Source organism: Crinia signifera, chromosome 2 (assembly GCF_055691185.1).
Source record: "Crinia signifera chromosome 2, ASM5569118v1, whole genome shotgun sequence".
Lineage (NCBI taxonomy): Eukaryota > Metazoa > Chordata > Amphibia > Anura > Myobatrachidae > Crinia > Crinia signifera.
Window position 1 is genome coordinate 61,321,337 of NC_139218.1, and position 14,791 is coordinate 61,336,127.

Consider the following 14,791-nt stretch of genomic DNA (forward strand, 5'->3'; position numbering starts at 1 on the left):
TTGTGGTGTGATGCAGAAATAATTTTCCTGCTTCACAGTTATAACCATAGCATGCTAAACATTACTATTTGCAAATAGTAGAAGCTGCAGAAGCATGTGTACAGTATATTGTACACAGTGTACGTGTTTGCTACATACTGTAGTATCATTTCCTCTATGTGACGTTTATACAGCACAATAATTCTTGGGACAGCAATGTCCTGGACCTCTGCAGTTGCTGTGCTAAGGGATTATTGTCTTCTGTCTAGACTGGAACATATTATGGTGGGAAAGTAGATCATTACATTTTTCTATCTGTCTGTGTCAAGCCCCGTACACACGGGGAGATGGGGAAGCCTGTGGTGAGCGATGTGCTAAAGCACAGATCGCTCAGCACACCTAGCTGCGCACCCGCGATGTGTGCTGAGCAATCTGTGTGGGCCAGTGTTCTCTGGTGAGAGAACACTGGTGATGACTAGATTTTGACTGCATGCAGTCAAATCTAGTCAGACGATAGTGACGCACAGAACAGTGCATCACCGTTGCCGGCGGCCATACACATGCTTCATTTCTAAGCAATCTACTCAGATTGCTTAGAAATGGGGCTTTAATCGCCCCGTGTGTATGCCCCTTTACAGCGGCACATCTTGTTCCCTATTGGCCATTAGTAAATAGTGATATGATATTTCTCTCTATTGCATCCAATTGTTCAATGATGGATGAGACCGAAATGATCCTTACATGAAAACAGCAGCTCCATTTATTTGATATTCAGAGGTGTGAAGTTTGAGTGGATTGGGGCTTGTATTGAGTGGCCCAGGGCGTAGTTTGCGTTGGTTGTGGCATGTGTTCAGTGGATTGGGGCTTGTATTGAGTGGCCCAGGTCGAAGTTTGCGTGGGTGCCGGATGGCTCCCCGGCAGTCGGGATTCCGACAGTCATTCCTCCCACCTCGGAATCCCGACTGCTCCCTCGTGGGGGTCCACGACCCCCATAGAGTTAGAATAAAATAGGTGGCAAGCTGTGCTCATTGCGCTCCCCACGCTGTTCAGTCGGGATTCCGACGTCTGACTAATGACTGTCGGAATCCTGACTGTCGGGCTAATATACCACACCCATTTGTGTTGGTTGTGGCATGTGTTCAGTGGATTGAGGCTTGTATTGAGTGGCCTATGGCGGAATTGTCTTCATCGGTGTATTCTAAACCCTCCCCACCGCGGCCACCTGGACACCCTCCCCACCACAGCCACCTGGACATCCTCCCGTCCACCTTGTCGGGGGGAAATAGCGCTAAAACCTGGTTGTGACAGCGGAGCTCCGGCGAAAAAGACCGCCTGCTGTCACTGGACTGTAAGCTCAGCCAGCGGCACTGCGGCAGCCTAATGTCAGTGTGCTGAGCTCCGCTGACAGAAAGTGCATGGCTGGACACAGTGAATTAGCTATCGTGTGCCGGGCGCCCACTGCAGACCCCGCTGGTGCTGCTACCCCAAGCAGCCGCGGGTTTGCCACACGATAGCTACGCCACTGCTTAGGGGTCTACAGTATAAATGAAATTAAAATAATGCACACGGAGGTGATCACACATGATCAATGCAGTTTAATAAATGCTGAATGCATGAGCTATCAGATCTACCCTAAGTTCAACTAAGTAACACAGAACCCATATTTTTCATTGCACACTGTGGTCTGTACTAATAACTAATCTTTTTGGAGCTGAAGGAAGCCCATATGCCAGGACAGGCCAACCTGTAGCTCTCCAGATTTTGTGAAACTACAAATCCACTACAAATTCCAGCATGCCTTGCCACAGTTTTAACAATCCCTTATTGCAAAACTGTGGCAAGGCATGATGGGATTTGTAGTTTGACCACATCTAGAGAGCCACAGGTTGGCCAGGCCTGCCATATGCAGTACAGTCACCTTCAGGAGCTATACCTGGTCATCACTGGAGCATCCTCCCATCAGACGCACTGTCCTAGTAGAACTGTAATGGTAAATTGCGCCATTAATTTATCATCTGTTATAGTAGCAATAACAAATTCTAATTAATGGGGCAAAATGAGACATTACTAAATACAGTGTTTGGGCTGTCCTAATCATGCTGCCAACCGATCCAGTTATTAATAAATTAAGTCACACAGGTGGCGTTGAGCGTAAATGCATTTTTTACTTTCTTTATAAATCAGTTTTCATTAGTTACTATGACAACCTGTGAAAATTTCTGTTGAGGGAATTGAAACAGGAGAAAATAAGTAGACGTTACAGCAGGAAATCGCATGCAGAGACCGACTAGCATTGCTGATGAATTAACAGCCCTGCTTCTATTAATTGGGTCATATGGCTCGCCTTACATAGGACTGGAAAGCCAAATTGAACGTTTTTTAACTTTCTGATCTGGGATCAACTAAGGTCTTCAGTCAGGAGAAATAGACTGCTCATCCTCTGAGAATGTACCGGAGACTGTGGTAAGTTATTACAGGCTATTGGTGTTGGTATTGTCGGTGCTTGGTTGGTTGTATAGAGCTCAGATATTAATGATATGGAGTCACTTACTATATAACAGCCCAGTCTCTATAACTTATACTTAGGGGTACATTATAAATGGGACAGGTACTCCCACTTAATTAGTAAGCCAATCTTATATGAATAAGCAATGCAAAATCTAAATTCTAAATGTTACAGGTATAATGAAGAGCAACCTGGAAAATGGTATAAATGGAGTTTATCTTATTGCAGGATGTCTGATATCGTATAGAACCACTGTCTGTCCGTGACTGTGTCTTGTTCTGTAACAGTGCATATGAAGTTCCATGGTAATTAAGGCTGAATAAAGACACGTGTCCATCGAGTTTAACCTTTGGTTAGAGTGCAAGATCTGTCTGCTCCATCTCTTTTATAAACTGTGTAATCTGATTTAATTATAGAGCGATTATGCTTGTTGTTTGTACCCCTGGTCGTTTTTACCCAGTAGATGTTTGTCCAACCTTATGTTAAATGTATTTATTGTGTCTGCCGACACCACCTCTCCAGGAAGAGCGTTCCACAATTCAAGGGTACGAAATCTTCTCCCCTCTAGTCTAAACTCATGCCCAGGTGTCCTTGGTTCCTGCCTGGCAGTTCCTGTTGGCCCCTGATTATTTGTACATGTTAAGCATGTCCCCCCTTAAACGTCTCTTTTCTAGAGTAAACAAACCCAATTTGTCAAATCTGTCTTAATAGCTTCATTTCTCCATCCTTTTATTCGCTTTGTTGCTCTTCTTTGGACGTTTTCCAGTTCTATGATGTTCTTTTTGTAGTGTGGGACCCAGAATTGTACTCCATAAGGGTCATGTCTGTGGAAGGGCAAAAAAACTTACTGTTGGGAAAATTGAGGCTTTGTTTTCATCACCCAGAGTCACAATCTTATGTTAAAAAATGTTTTGCTAACTTTCACCATACAAATTATTATTGTGGTGGTAATTGTACCATTAATATACCTCTTCTGTTAATGTCATAACATGAGGGTGATAACTGACAAAATTATTTGAAACAATGAATAGGGGGAGATTTATTAAAGCATTGAAAGAGATAAAATAATATCAAATCATTTGTTATTTTTCAAACTGGTAGTATGGTACTTTATCACTCTACACTTTATCTCTCTCCAATGTTTGCTAAACAGCCTTCATTGGGGACTCCCACTGCTCCGCTGCTCACTGATGATAAACTGAAAGACGCTGACACACAGGCAATGACCTTGACACACAGAAGCTGACACATTGACAGACGGACACTGACCCCAAGATACTGACAGACTATGACACACATGGTTGCAGATGCTGACACATGGACACTGACACACTGGCCATTTTACCTTGTCCCTTGCCTCCCCAGCTTGCTGTACACGCATGTTGCTGTTCCTGTGATATCTCCGGTTCCCTGTCAACGGGTTCACAGTATCCCGTGTGTCTGTTCTGCTGAAAGACAGTTACTAGCCTGGTGAGGAATAACTCTAATCTTACCAATGGTAGACAGTGTTAATGGTGTTCTAAACATTACTGATTGCTGCCTGATGACTGTTTTTGATAAATAGCCAAAAAGAAGATTTACTGTCATTGTTAGAAATGCTTTGGAATTGGGATACTTAATAAACTTCCTTGTCAGATACTGTAGAATTCTGTTTTAACACATTGGTAGGGGCACTATGACATACAGATCCTGTTGCTACTGCAGTGACTGTTGCAAAAACTGATGCGTGGTACTTCACGCAGGACCCATACTGATCATGTACAGTACAGGTTTGCAACGTAGGCCTAGATTCGGCATTGGACTCTCAGTGACAGACAGTCTTATGGTGTTTGGGTGCATGGGGCAGGAAAGGCCAGTAACAGGCTCTGTTTCTCAAAACAGGTGTGTGGCTGCCATTGTGGGGAGTGATGAGCCCTGATTTTCTGTCTTGTTTATTGCAACTGCAGTGCTGGGTCATGCCTCGGCTGATGATCTGGTGCTGCGTCACAAGATGCCGCTCTGATTGCCATATTAGTGCTTCCATGTAAGAAGCAGCGCTTATCTGAATCAGGCCCCTAAGCAGAATGAGGTCGCACATTGGGAGCACTGTACAGAAGATACATGCTGCCATTGAAAGCAAGGTGTCCTGATGGTGCACAGACAGTGTCTCTAGGTAACCGTCAATAAGTCCACACCAAATGTCTGCATGCACTAGGTCAACACTGACAAATGCTCGACAAGCAAAAGGTCGACATGGCGATGATCGACAAATGAAAAGGTCAACATGAGTAAATCACGTTTTTTCCCCCATTTTGGGGGGCTTATTCATGCTGTACGATCTATGGGGGCTCCAATTGGGAATGGGAAAGTGACCCGATGCATAGCGATGCGAGGGTACGCGCTAAACTAATTGGGGGTCGACATCTGTGAGTTAATCCATCCTCTGACAGCAGAGGGGATGCGGAAGTGCTGCCTCTGTACCCGCCCCTCTCTGTGCCTCTGCCCTGTGGGATTCTGTAGTCTGTAGCCTAGGTCGACAATCAGAAGGTGGACCTCTGTTGGTCGACAAAAAAGGTTGACATGGTCTGAAGGTCGACATGGTCAAAAGGGTGACAAAAGCAAAAGGTCGACATGAAAAAGGTCAACACTGAAAAAGTCAACATGAGTTTTTCATGTTTTTTTAATTTATCTGACTTGTTCCTACTTTACCATCCCAGAAGGCAGAGAAGGAGAACAAAACAGTGTTGCTGAGCGCGGCTAACCATGCGAGGGGACGCGGTACACATAATACGCTGTCCATGTTGACCTATGTTGACTCAGTGCGGTATTCAATCCAGGATTCCGACTGTTGTATCGCCCCGCACGTGTTGCATCTGCCCCGCAAGGGGCTTTGTTGAGCTCGTCCCGCTGTCTGAGTCCGGCCAGTCGGGCTAATGACTGTCGGGATCCTGACTGTCGGAACCATATACCACACCCCAGTCTTGTTTCCAGGAGGCAGCACTATACAGTTTGTAAAATGTGGGGGATACGGTCGAATGGTCGACCATAAGATGGTCGACAGTCATTAGGTCGACACCGTTGGGTCGACATACACGAAGGTGTACAGGGGTCAAGGTCGACAGGAGTCTAGGTCGACAAGGTTCTAGGTCGACATGGGTCTAGGTCGACACATGTGTTAAGTCGACATGGGTTAGGTCGATGGTCAAAAGGTTGATATGGGTTTTTTTGACTGTTTTTCGAGCCGACATGTGCCGACATGCGGTATTTCATGCCCTACCATCCAATAGGGCGTGGTGGGAGAATAAAATAGTGTGCCGAGCATTGCGAGCGAAGCGAGGGGATACATTTCACTTAAAATTGTGTCCATGTCAACTGTATTGACAAAATAGTGTCGGATAAAAAAATAGTAAAAATACCCACGTCGACCTTTTGAGCGTCGACCTAACCCATGTCGACTTAATGCTTGTGATGACCTAGACCCATGTCGAACTAGTCCCTTGTCGACCTAGACCCCTGTCGACCTTGACCTATGTCGACCTAAATCCCTGTCAACCTTCCTGTATGTTGACTCAACGGTGTCAACCCTAATGACTGTTGACCATCTTATGGTCGAAGAAACATTCCCAACCCAAATGTGGTATAAGTAAATAAAGCTGTGATTAAAAGATTGTAAATTGTATCCCAGAGAAGGGATACAATTAACAAATGGCATAAAGAGATATCAGTGAAAAGGAAATAAACATTGAGAATACAAATTTGAGCAGTTCTGCTGCACACGATGATAAGTGTGTTTGTTTGGTAATTAGCCCTGCAGTACATAGACTGAGAAGTTCCTTCCTACGCTATGAAACATGATACAGCTGACATACATTATTGTGTTTATTAATCTGGATATTCTTTTAATGACTGTAATTAGATTTCATAAGATCATTTCCAGCATTCTAATTAATTATTTTAACTTACATAAAAAAATGAAGTAAATAGCCTGGATTTTTCTAAACATGTAAGTATTTGGGCTAATTTATGAACCATTTGCACAAGGCCTGATTCAGAAAAGTAAATGCATTTGCAGTTGTGATCCCCTATACAGTGGATGTGGTAATTCGGTACTTGTTTCCTAGCACGGCGCCCATCGCATTGCATACCAAAAGGCATACGATGGTATGCGATGCGATGTTACGCGATGGCAGCCAATGTTATACAATTTTAAATTGTATACCATCGCATTGTATGCCATTGTATGCCATATACAATGGTATATGATTTAAAATTGTATAAGCACCCTAATGGGTGTTTTCAATGTTAAATGTGCCCCTATAAGATAATTAATTGTATAAGCACCGTAATGGGTGCTTACAATGTTAAAAGATTCCCAATATCAACGCCAACCCGAAGCGTGGCGAGCGGCGGCGGAACGCATCCTCCGACCTTTTCATACCCCCAGTATCCACGTCGGCATGGAGTTGATTTTAGATAGTGTGGCGAGCCCGAAGCGTGGAGAGCGGACCTGGAATACATGTAAAGTAATACGCGTCCGCTCGCCACACTATATAAAATCAACTCCACGCCGACGTGGATAGTGGGGGTATGAAAAGGTCAGAGGACACGTACCGCCACCCCTCGCGGGCTCGCTGAGCTCGCCACGCTTCGGGTTGGCGTTGATAGTGGGGGTGGCGTTGGGGTGCATTTAACATTGTAAGCACCCATTAGGGTGCTTATACAATTAAAAATCGTATAGGGGCTTATACAATTTAAAATCACATGCGATGCGATGCCATACAACTTAATCTCGTGGGCGCCGTGCTAGTAAACAAGTACCGGTAATGCTGTAGCTACCTAGAAATCTATTAAGGTGCTCACTGGCAGATCCCAGCAACTCCGTAGAAATGCGGTGGTCAGAGAGCCTTATGGTCGCACAGAAATGCTGTACGGTGAACCGCTGTTGCCATGTTTTCTGTCTAGGGTATTGTAGTAGATTCCAGTTTAATACTGGTCTAGTCTCAATCTCAATTATTGGGTCACCTCCACTGACCTCCTACATCAAAAGCTAAGAGATTGATTTTTTTTCATATAGTAATTGTTCTTTAAAAGATGTCAGCCCGCAATCAGAAAAGACGCTGGATTTTTTGTCTGAATGGCTATGATCCATATGCCTGTGGAGTTGATCGAAATTCGGCCAAATTTGCCTAGCAGCCATCAGGTGTGAATAACCCCCTTTTTGTGGTTCTAGATTTCAAAATGTATTTCATGTGGATCTGGCTTGTTACAGTGTATTTTATGTGATGGCACTTGCCCAAAAATGGGGCACGGCCTTGTAGCAGCTAGGCCTCGCCCGATTTTTCAGCTCTTAAGTGTAACTACAGATATTTTTAGGCTCTGTGCCCCAGACTGGTTGGTCACCCCTGTCCTAGCAGTTATACTCCGCTACATAGATACAAGGAGGTAGTAGAGCTCTACATAAATCATCTTTTTATTTGGACACTGAAGTACATCAATAGCAGTTTCCACAAGATTTTCACTTAAGTCACCCAACTTCTAAATATACTGTAGTGTATACAATATACCGCTGATGAGTACACCAGTTGGTGGATCTGGAGAATACCAGAGGTATATGATGTGAAAAGGAAAGATACTGCTACATTCCCCACATACAAATTAATTTTAAGGATATTCACCGTTATTGGCACTGAATGCGCAAGAGTCCTACCATTGATGATGATGATATATACAGTACATTTTCTTCTGATCTGCTGTACTCAGGTGACCTCTGTGATCTGTGGACCTCGGCTGACTCATCTGTGCCTGTGATCTTTGAGGCAGCGCAGGAGAATGTGCAGAGGTGTCCAGATATCCCTCTCCCAGCTGAATAATGAAGGGAATCACCTCTCATGCAATGTAAAGGTGGTGTTATTATACTGAGTATGTCAATGAAAATATTTTACAATTAGAGCTTTGTAAATATAGGTATTTCCCAATGGAGGCATGAAAAATTGGATAAGCGATATAAATGGATGTCAATTTTAGGGCACGGCAGAGATTTTGTGAAATCTTCTCCAAAAGCTTTTTAATCCATTTAAATGAAAATAATGTGAAAACTTGGAGCACATCATTTTGGGGAGTGGGCTCTCCCTCCCCCCTGTGCTGATTAACAGAATGACATTACAGCTCCATTAATCTAGACCAGTGTTTTTCAACCAGTGTGCCGTGGCACACTAGTGTGCCTTGAGCTTTTCTCAAGTGTGCCCCCAGATCTAGAGATGCCCAAACCCATTTACAGCCACCACCAGTTCAAATGTTATTTACTGGTCTCTTCTTTTCATCTAAAGGGACAATGTAATTTATTTTTGTTACCTGTGGGGATCAGTGCGATTGTTTTTAATGTGGGGGCCAATAGATTTGTTTTTTTACTGTGGTGGCCATTGTATTTTGGCCTGTGGGGATCTTAGAGTGTGCCTTGGCAATTTTAAAGTCCTATTTAGTGTGCCGCAAGGTAAAAAGGTTGAAAATCACTGATCTAGACATTTGGCATGAATGTGGGCAGAAGATTGGCTCTTTCTCCCTTTCATACAGTACACCACGGAGCTTTCCATTATATTCTACATGTATAGCCAAAGTTCTATGTTCTAAGTTCTACATGTATAGCCAAAGTTCTATGTTCTACATGTATAGCCAAAGACCCTTTCACACTAGACGATATTGGTCACAATATAGCTCATAAAAAGACTATCTGCGCGATATTGTGAGTAATATCGCCTAGTGTGTACACTGTACATTGTTAACGACCCTCTTCCTCGTACAAACGTGTTCAGACGAGGGAGACTTCGTTACCGATGGTCATGCTTCATCGCCCCCCCTCGCATACGGCATCAACAAGTGTATTTGCACTTGCAGATGTCTGCCCCCCTGTTGGGTCCCCACCGCTGCCAATATCTTCTAGTGTGTACAGGACTTTGTTTTAAATATATAGAAGGATTAATTGATTTGTTTCATAAAATAACAGGAGGTATGACAGGTGAGCTTCTTATCTTTGCACTATGAAGAGATAATAATATAACATTAGTTGGCTTAATGTTGGGTCTACAGCCATGGCTAAGACTTTTGAGAATAACAAAAATATTGGTTTTCACAAAGTTTGCTGCTTCAGTATTTTTAGAGCTTTGTGTCAGATGTTACTGTGGTATACTGAAGTAAAATAGTACAAGCCTTTCATAAGTATCAAAGGCTTTAATTGGCAATTACAATTAGTTTATGCAAAGAGTCAATATTTGAAGTGTTGACCCTTCTTTTTCAAGGTCTCTGAAATTCCCCGTAGGGCAAAGAGGAACTTTGCAATTAAATGCAATTTACTCTTCCTGACATTCTGCAATATATGCAAATTGCCATCATAAAAACCGAGGCATTCATATTTGTGTCATTCTCAAAACATTTGGCCATGGCTGAAAGAATAAATGGCAGCTGACATATTACAGTCCAGATGACACACTTTATTTATGGCAATATGTCAAGTCAGTCCTTACATATTTAAATCAATCAGGGGTGTAACTAGAAATTTGTGGGCCCCATAGCAACATTTTGAAAGGGCCCCCACCTTTCCATTGTCACTACAATGCCCCTGGGGGCAGCGCAGGAGACTGCCGGTGCTCCACAGGTTCTATTCTCCCTCTATGGGGGTCGTGGACCCCCACAAGGGAGAATAGCCACTGTCAGTAGGAATCCCCCCGTCGGAGCAGCGGCAGTCGGGATTCTAATGTCGGTATACTGACTGTCGGGGTCTCGATTGTTGGGCAGCCATCCGGCAACTGTGAGGTAAAGAGAAAGAAAAAGAGAGATGAGTAAGAGGGGGTGGTCCCATTTTTGTGGAAAAAGATTGAATGAGGAAAGGTGAAAGTAGAAGGAGAGAGGGAGAGTGTCACAGAGAGAGAGAGAGAGAGAGAGAGAGAGAGAGGTGCAAGAGAGCAGGATGAGCATGAGAGAGAAAAGGATGGGTACAATCAGGGCCACCACAAGAAATGCCCTCTCTCTTTCCTTCCTCTCCCACAGTCTCTCTTTCACCCAAACCCCCCCCCCCACCCCCCGCACGTGCGCGGGCACCCCGGGGAATAGGACCAAGATTGGGAAGGGGGAGTGAGAGAGAGAGGGAGGGAGGGAGAGAGGGAGGGAGGGAGAGAAGTGGCGAGGTAGAGGAGAGAAGAGAGCAAGAGCTCAAAATCACCTTTTAGCCCTCCTAATTCCCTCCAATGTAATGCTGTTTGCCTGCTCCCCCACCCTCCTCCTGGTCAACCCTCCTCCTCTCAAGCCTCTGGCCTCTTGCCCCTACTGATGCTAGTAACCTGCTGCTGCTGTAATAATGCACCTGTTGGCGCTGGTCCACTGCTCTCAGCTGCACCAGTCTCCCGCTCCACCCAGCACTGGTTCCCCTGCTCCTGTGAGGGCTGCCCCCCTGCTCCTGGCTGCTCCAGTCTCCTGTTTTCCCCGGCGCAGGTCTCCTGCTGCCACCGCTGTTGTACTGCACCTGTGGTGCTGGTCCCCTGTTCTCGACTGCACCACTCTCTTGCTGCACCAGGCGCTCGTCTGCTCACAACTCCACACAGAGGTGCAAGTAGAACTTTTTCTTGGTGGTACTATTAGCCCATGCCAACATGGGTGTGACCACGTGTCTTGAGGGGGTGTGGTCACACAAAGCTACGGTAGAGGAGTGGACACATGACAATAGTGGCGTGGCTACAACAACATAACCTACATAGGTCACCATACCACTGGTGCTGGGCATGACAGTTGCTGCTGCTGCCGGGTCAGGGAGCCTCTGGTTGGGCTCAGGGCCGGCGCTACCCACTCAGCGAGGGATGCAAAGCAGGGAGGCGCCTGGCTAAAGAGGCGCTGTCAGTCACTCCCCGCTCTGCATCCCCGCTGATTTCTGCTCTGCTCAGTTGTTCTGCTGGTTGCTGCTGCCTGTCAGAGCGTAGGACAGGCAGGCAGCAGCGCCGGCAGCTAGGAAATCCTCCCACCAGTCTGTCCCACTTATGCATTAGAACGTCAGTGCCGCTGATCCCGAAAAGGGGCGGCGCTACACGGTACATAGGGGCGTGGCTAATCGGAAAATGGGCGGAGCTACACGGGAGAGAGTTTCCTGTGTCACACTGGCAGTGGCAGCCAAGCAGCTTTATTAAGTAAGTGAGGACATATCAATCAGTGAGAGAATGAGTGTGTGTGTGTGTGTGTGTGTGTGTGTGTGTGTGTGTGTGTGTGGCATTATTTATAGAAGTGGTGCAGCTATTGGGAACATTGGGTCTGATTCTGATTGACCTGCAAAGCTGCAAAATTTGCAGCTTTGTGGATCCTCTAAGCGCCGTTTGAAACCCGCACTAATGTCTGCCCGCCCTCGCACGCCGAATTTCCCCGCTGGCATGCGAATGGATGTTTTGCATAAACATACATTCGCAGCCTTGTGTGCGGGAGCAAAATCATTCGATGGTCGCTGACCATCGAATGATTTTGCTAGTGCTCGCAGATGTAAGACACCTCTCCGGTGTCTTACATCTGCGAGCGCCCTGTTCGGGAAGCGGCTGGGCGGCTGGCATCAGCTGCCCACTCCCCGCACCCACTTCATGGGTGAATTTCCATAGGAAGGAAAATGAAACGCAGGGCGTTCCCATGGGCAAGAAGATGGCCTGCCACCCCCCCTGTGAGTGGCCGGCGAATAATCAATTTGCCGTGCCCGCTCGCTCACAGAGGCTGCACATGCACATAAATACTTATGCACGTGCGCAATCTCTAAAAATCGCACCTCTGTGCAAACGTGCAGTGGAGCGATTCAACTAGAATAAACCCCCTTATGCGTGTAAGCAGTGCTGCTACTATTGACATAATGGGTGTAAATGGAGCGGCTGATATGGGCATCGTGCGTGTATATTGTGCTGATACTAAGGGAATTATGTATGCAAACAGCGCATCTACTATGGGCATTATGCATGTAAATGACGCTGCTACTATGGGCATTATGCATGTAAATGACGCTGCTACTATGGGTATTATGTGTGTAAATGACGCTGCTACAATGGGCATTATGTGTGTAAACAGCACTGCTACTGCAGCCAATATGTGTGTTAGTGACACCAATGCTACTAGGGGCATGGTTTGTAAGCAGTGCTGCTCCTGTGGACATTTGGGCCTAATTCTGGTTCATTTGCAAAAGCAAATTCTATTTCTAATGGACAAAACCATGCTGCACTGTATTCATAAGAATCAGGGGCACTACGTGTTTTTTAATGTGAATACATTCCTCCCAACAGTCCCGATTACAGCGGGACAGTTCCGATTATCAGGGCCTGTGCCGCTGTCCCTCCCGCGGTCGGCAGTGTCCCGTGGTGAGGAGGGGCTGTTGGGAGTCCCCCCTGTGGCTGCTAAGCAGCGGCGAATAAACACTGTGCGCATGCGCACAGCGTCTTTTCCTGCAGCCAGGGGGCTGGGGGCATGGCTAGAGGCTCACAGAGCCTCTGGGTCATGCCCCCATAGCGGCAAAATGGGGGCGTGGCCTCGTGGGAGAGCCGCGAGTATAGGCCATGCCCCTGGAATTAGGCCACGCCCCCAAAATTTTCAGCACGCCTCCGGCGCGCAGCAGCTGCGTCCCTCATCGGGGACGTCAGAAGTTGGGAGGTATGGAATAAGATTGTGCTACCGTGAGGCATCATTTGTAATGGGGATACTATTGTGTGTCTACATCTATATCTTGTGAGACTACACCCTTTTTTCAGCACGCACCTCTGGTGTGCAGGGAGGGCGCACATTTATAGTTTGCAGGAGGGCGCCGAACACCCTAGCACCGGCCCTGGTTGGGCTATTGCTGCCACCTCCCGACTCCCTGATGTGTTGCTTGGGTACAGCTGCCAGTGAGCAAACGGGGGATTGGCTCTAAAAGACTGTGGCATCAGGGGACAAGGAATGGGAAATAGGGATGGCTGAGGGTGGGTTGGCTCTTGCTTGGGGGAGAGCCGGGCAGCTAGTGCTTACAATTGTGGAGCCTGCTCTTCATGCTGTCGGTGCTGCTGATGCCTGTCAGTGTTACAGGCGAAATCAGCAACAGCCGTTGGCTGCATATAGCACCAATCATAAGGCTGGGTGGGCGGGCCGCAGCGGGGACTAGAAAACGCGGATGCATTATAATTAGACTTAAAAAAAGAATTAATAGTCTGTCAGGGGGTAAGTGGGGTACTTGTGTATTTTGGCGGCGCCCACGATGAGGATCGCGTCCATCGTGTGTGAAAAATCGGGTCCATCGCGTCGCGTCGTGTGCATTAACATGGCACACGACGCGATGGACCCGATTTCTCCATAGGCTTCAATGTTAAAATATTTTAACATTGAAATCGTGTCGGTCGCGTCGGTCTTGTGCCATTATAATGGCACAAGATAAGATGGACTTGATAAAGTCCATTTTACATGGAATAAAATGGAAAATGGGCCAATATGTCCCATTTTTCATTGTATATGTCCCCGTCATGTCCAAATATAACTGCCCCCCCATTGTGAGCGGCACCCCAGTATTGACGTCAACCCGAAGCGTGGCGAGCCCAGCGAGCCCGCGAGGGGCGGCGGTGCGCGTCCTCCGACCTTTTCATACCCCTACTATCCACGTCGGCGTGGAGTTGAGAATAGAATAGTGTGGCGAGCGCAGCGAGCCACCGAGCCCGAAGCGAGCGCTGCGAGCCCCGCGAGGGGACGCGGATACCTTCACAGGTAAACGCGTCCCTTCGCGGACTTCACAGGTGTCCGCGTGGCCACGGACACCTGTGAAGCCCGCGTGGGGACGCGGATACCTGTGAAGGTATCCGCGTCCCCTCGCGGGGCTCGCTGCGCTCGCCACGCTTCGGGCTCGGTGGCTCGCTGCGCTCGCCACACTATTCTATTCTCAACTCCACGCCGACGTGGATAGTAGGGGTATGAAAAGGTCGTAGGACGCGTACCGCCGCCCCTCGCGGGCTCGCTACGCTCGCCACGCTTCGGGTTGGCGTCAATACTGGGGTGCCGCTGACAATGGGGGGCATTTATATTTGGACATGACGGGGCCATATACAATGAGAAATGGGCCATATTGGCCCATTTCCCATTGTTTTCTATGTTAGATGGATTTTAACAACTACATTTGATCTTGTGCCATTATAATGGCACAAGTCCGACGCGACCGACAGTATTTCAATGTTAAAAATATTTTAACATTGAAGCCTATGGAGAAATCGTGTCGGTCGCGTCGGTCGCGTCGTGTGCCTTAACTTTAAGGTACAGGACGCGACGCGATGGACCCGATTTCTCCATCGGGTTCAATGTTAAAAA

General features: G+C 46.8%; 1 protein-coding gene across 4 annotated transcripts in view; it reads left to right on the plus strand.

The window, feature by feature from the left end:
• RAP1GAP2 (RAP1 GTPase activating protein 2) overlaps positions 1 to 14,791 on the plus strand; it is a 701,910-nt gene that overhangs the window by 175,868 nt on the left and 511,251 nt on the right. The window contains exon 1 of one of the 4 annotated variants that reach the window (XM_083172241.1): positions 2,281 to 2,442. The exons of the other annotated variants lie outside the window; for them this stretch is intronic. Within the exon in view, the coding sequence (XP_083028367.1) occupies positions 2,426 to 2,442 (17 nt within the window). The 5' untranslated portion in view covers positions 2,281 to 2,425. Of the gene's footprint in view, positions 1 to 2,280; positions 2,443 to 14,791 lie in introns of those variants that run through there. 4 annotated transcript variants of the gene reach the window in all.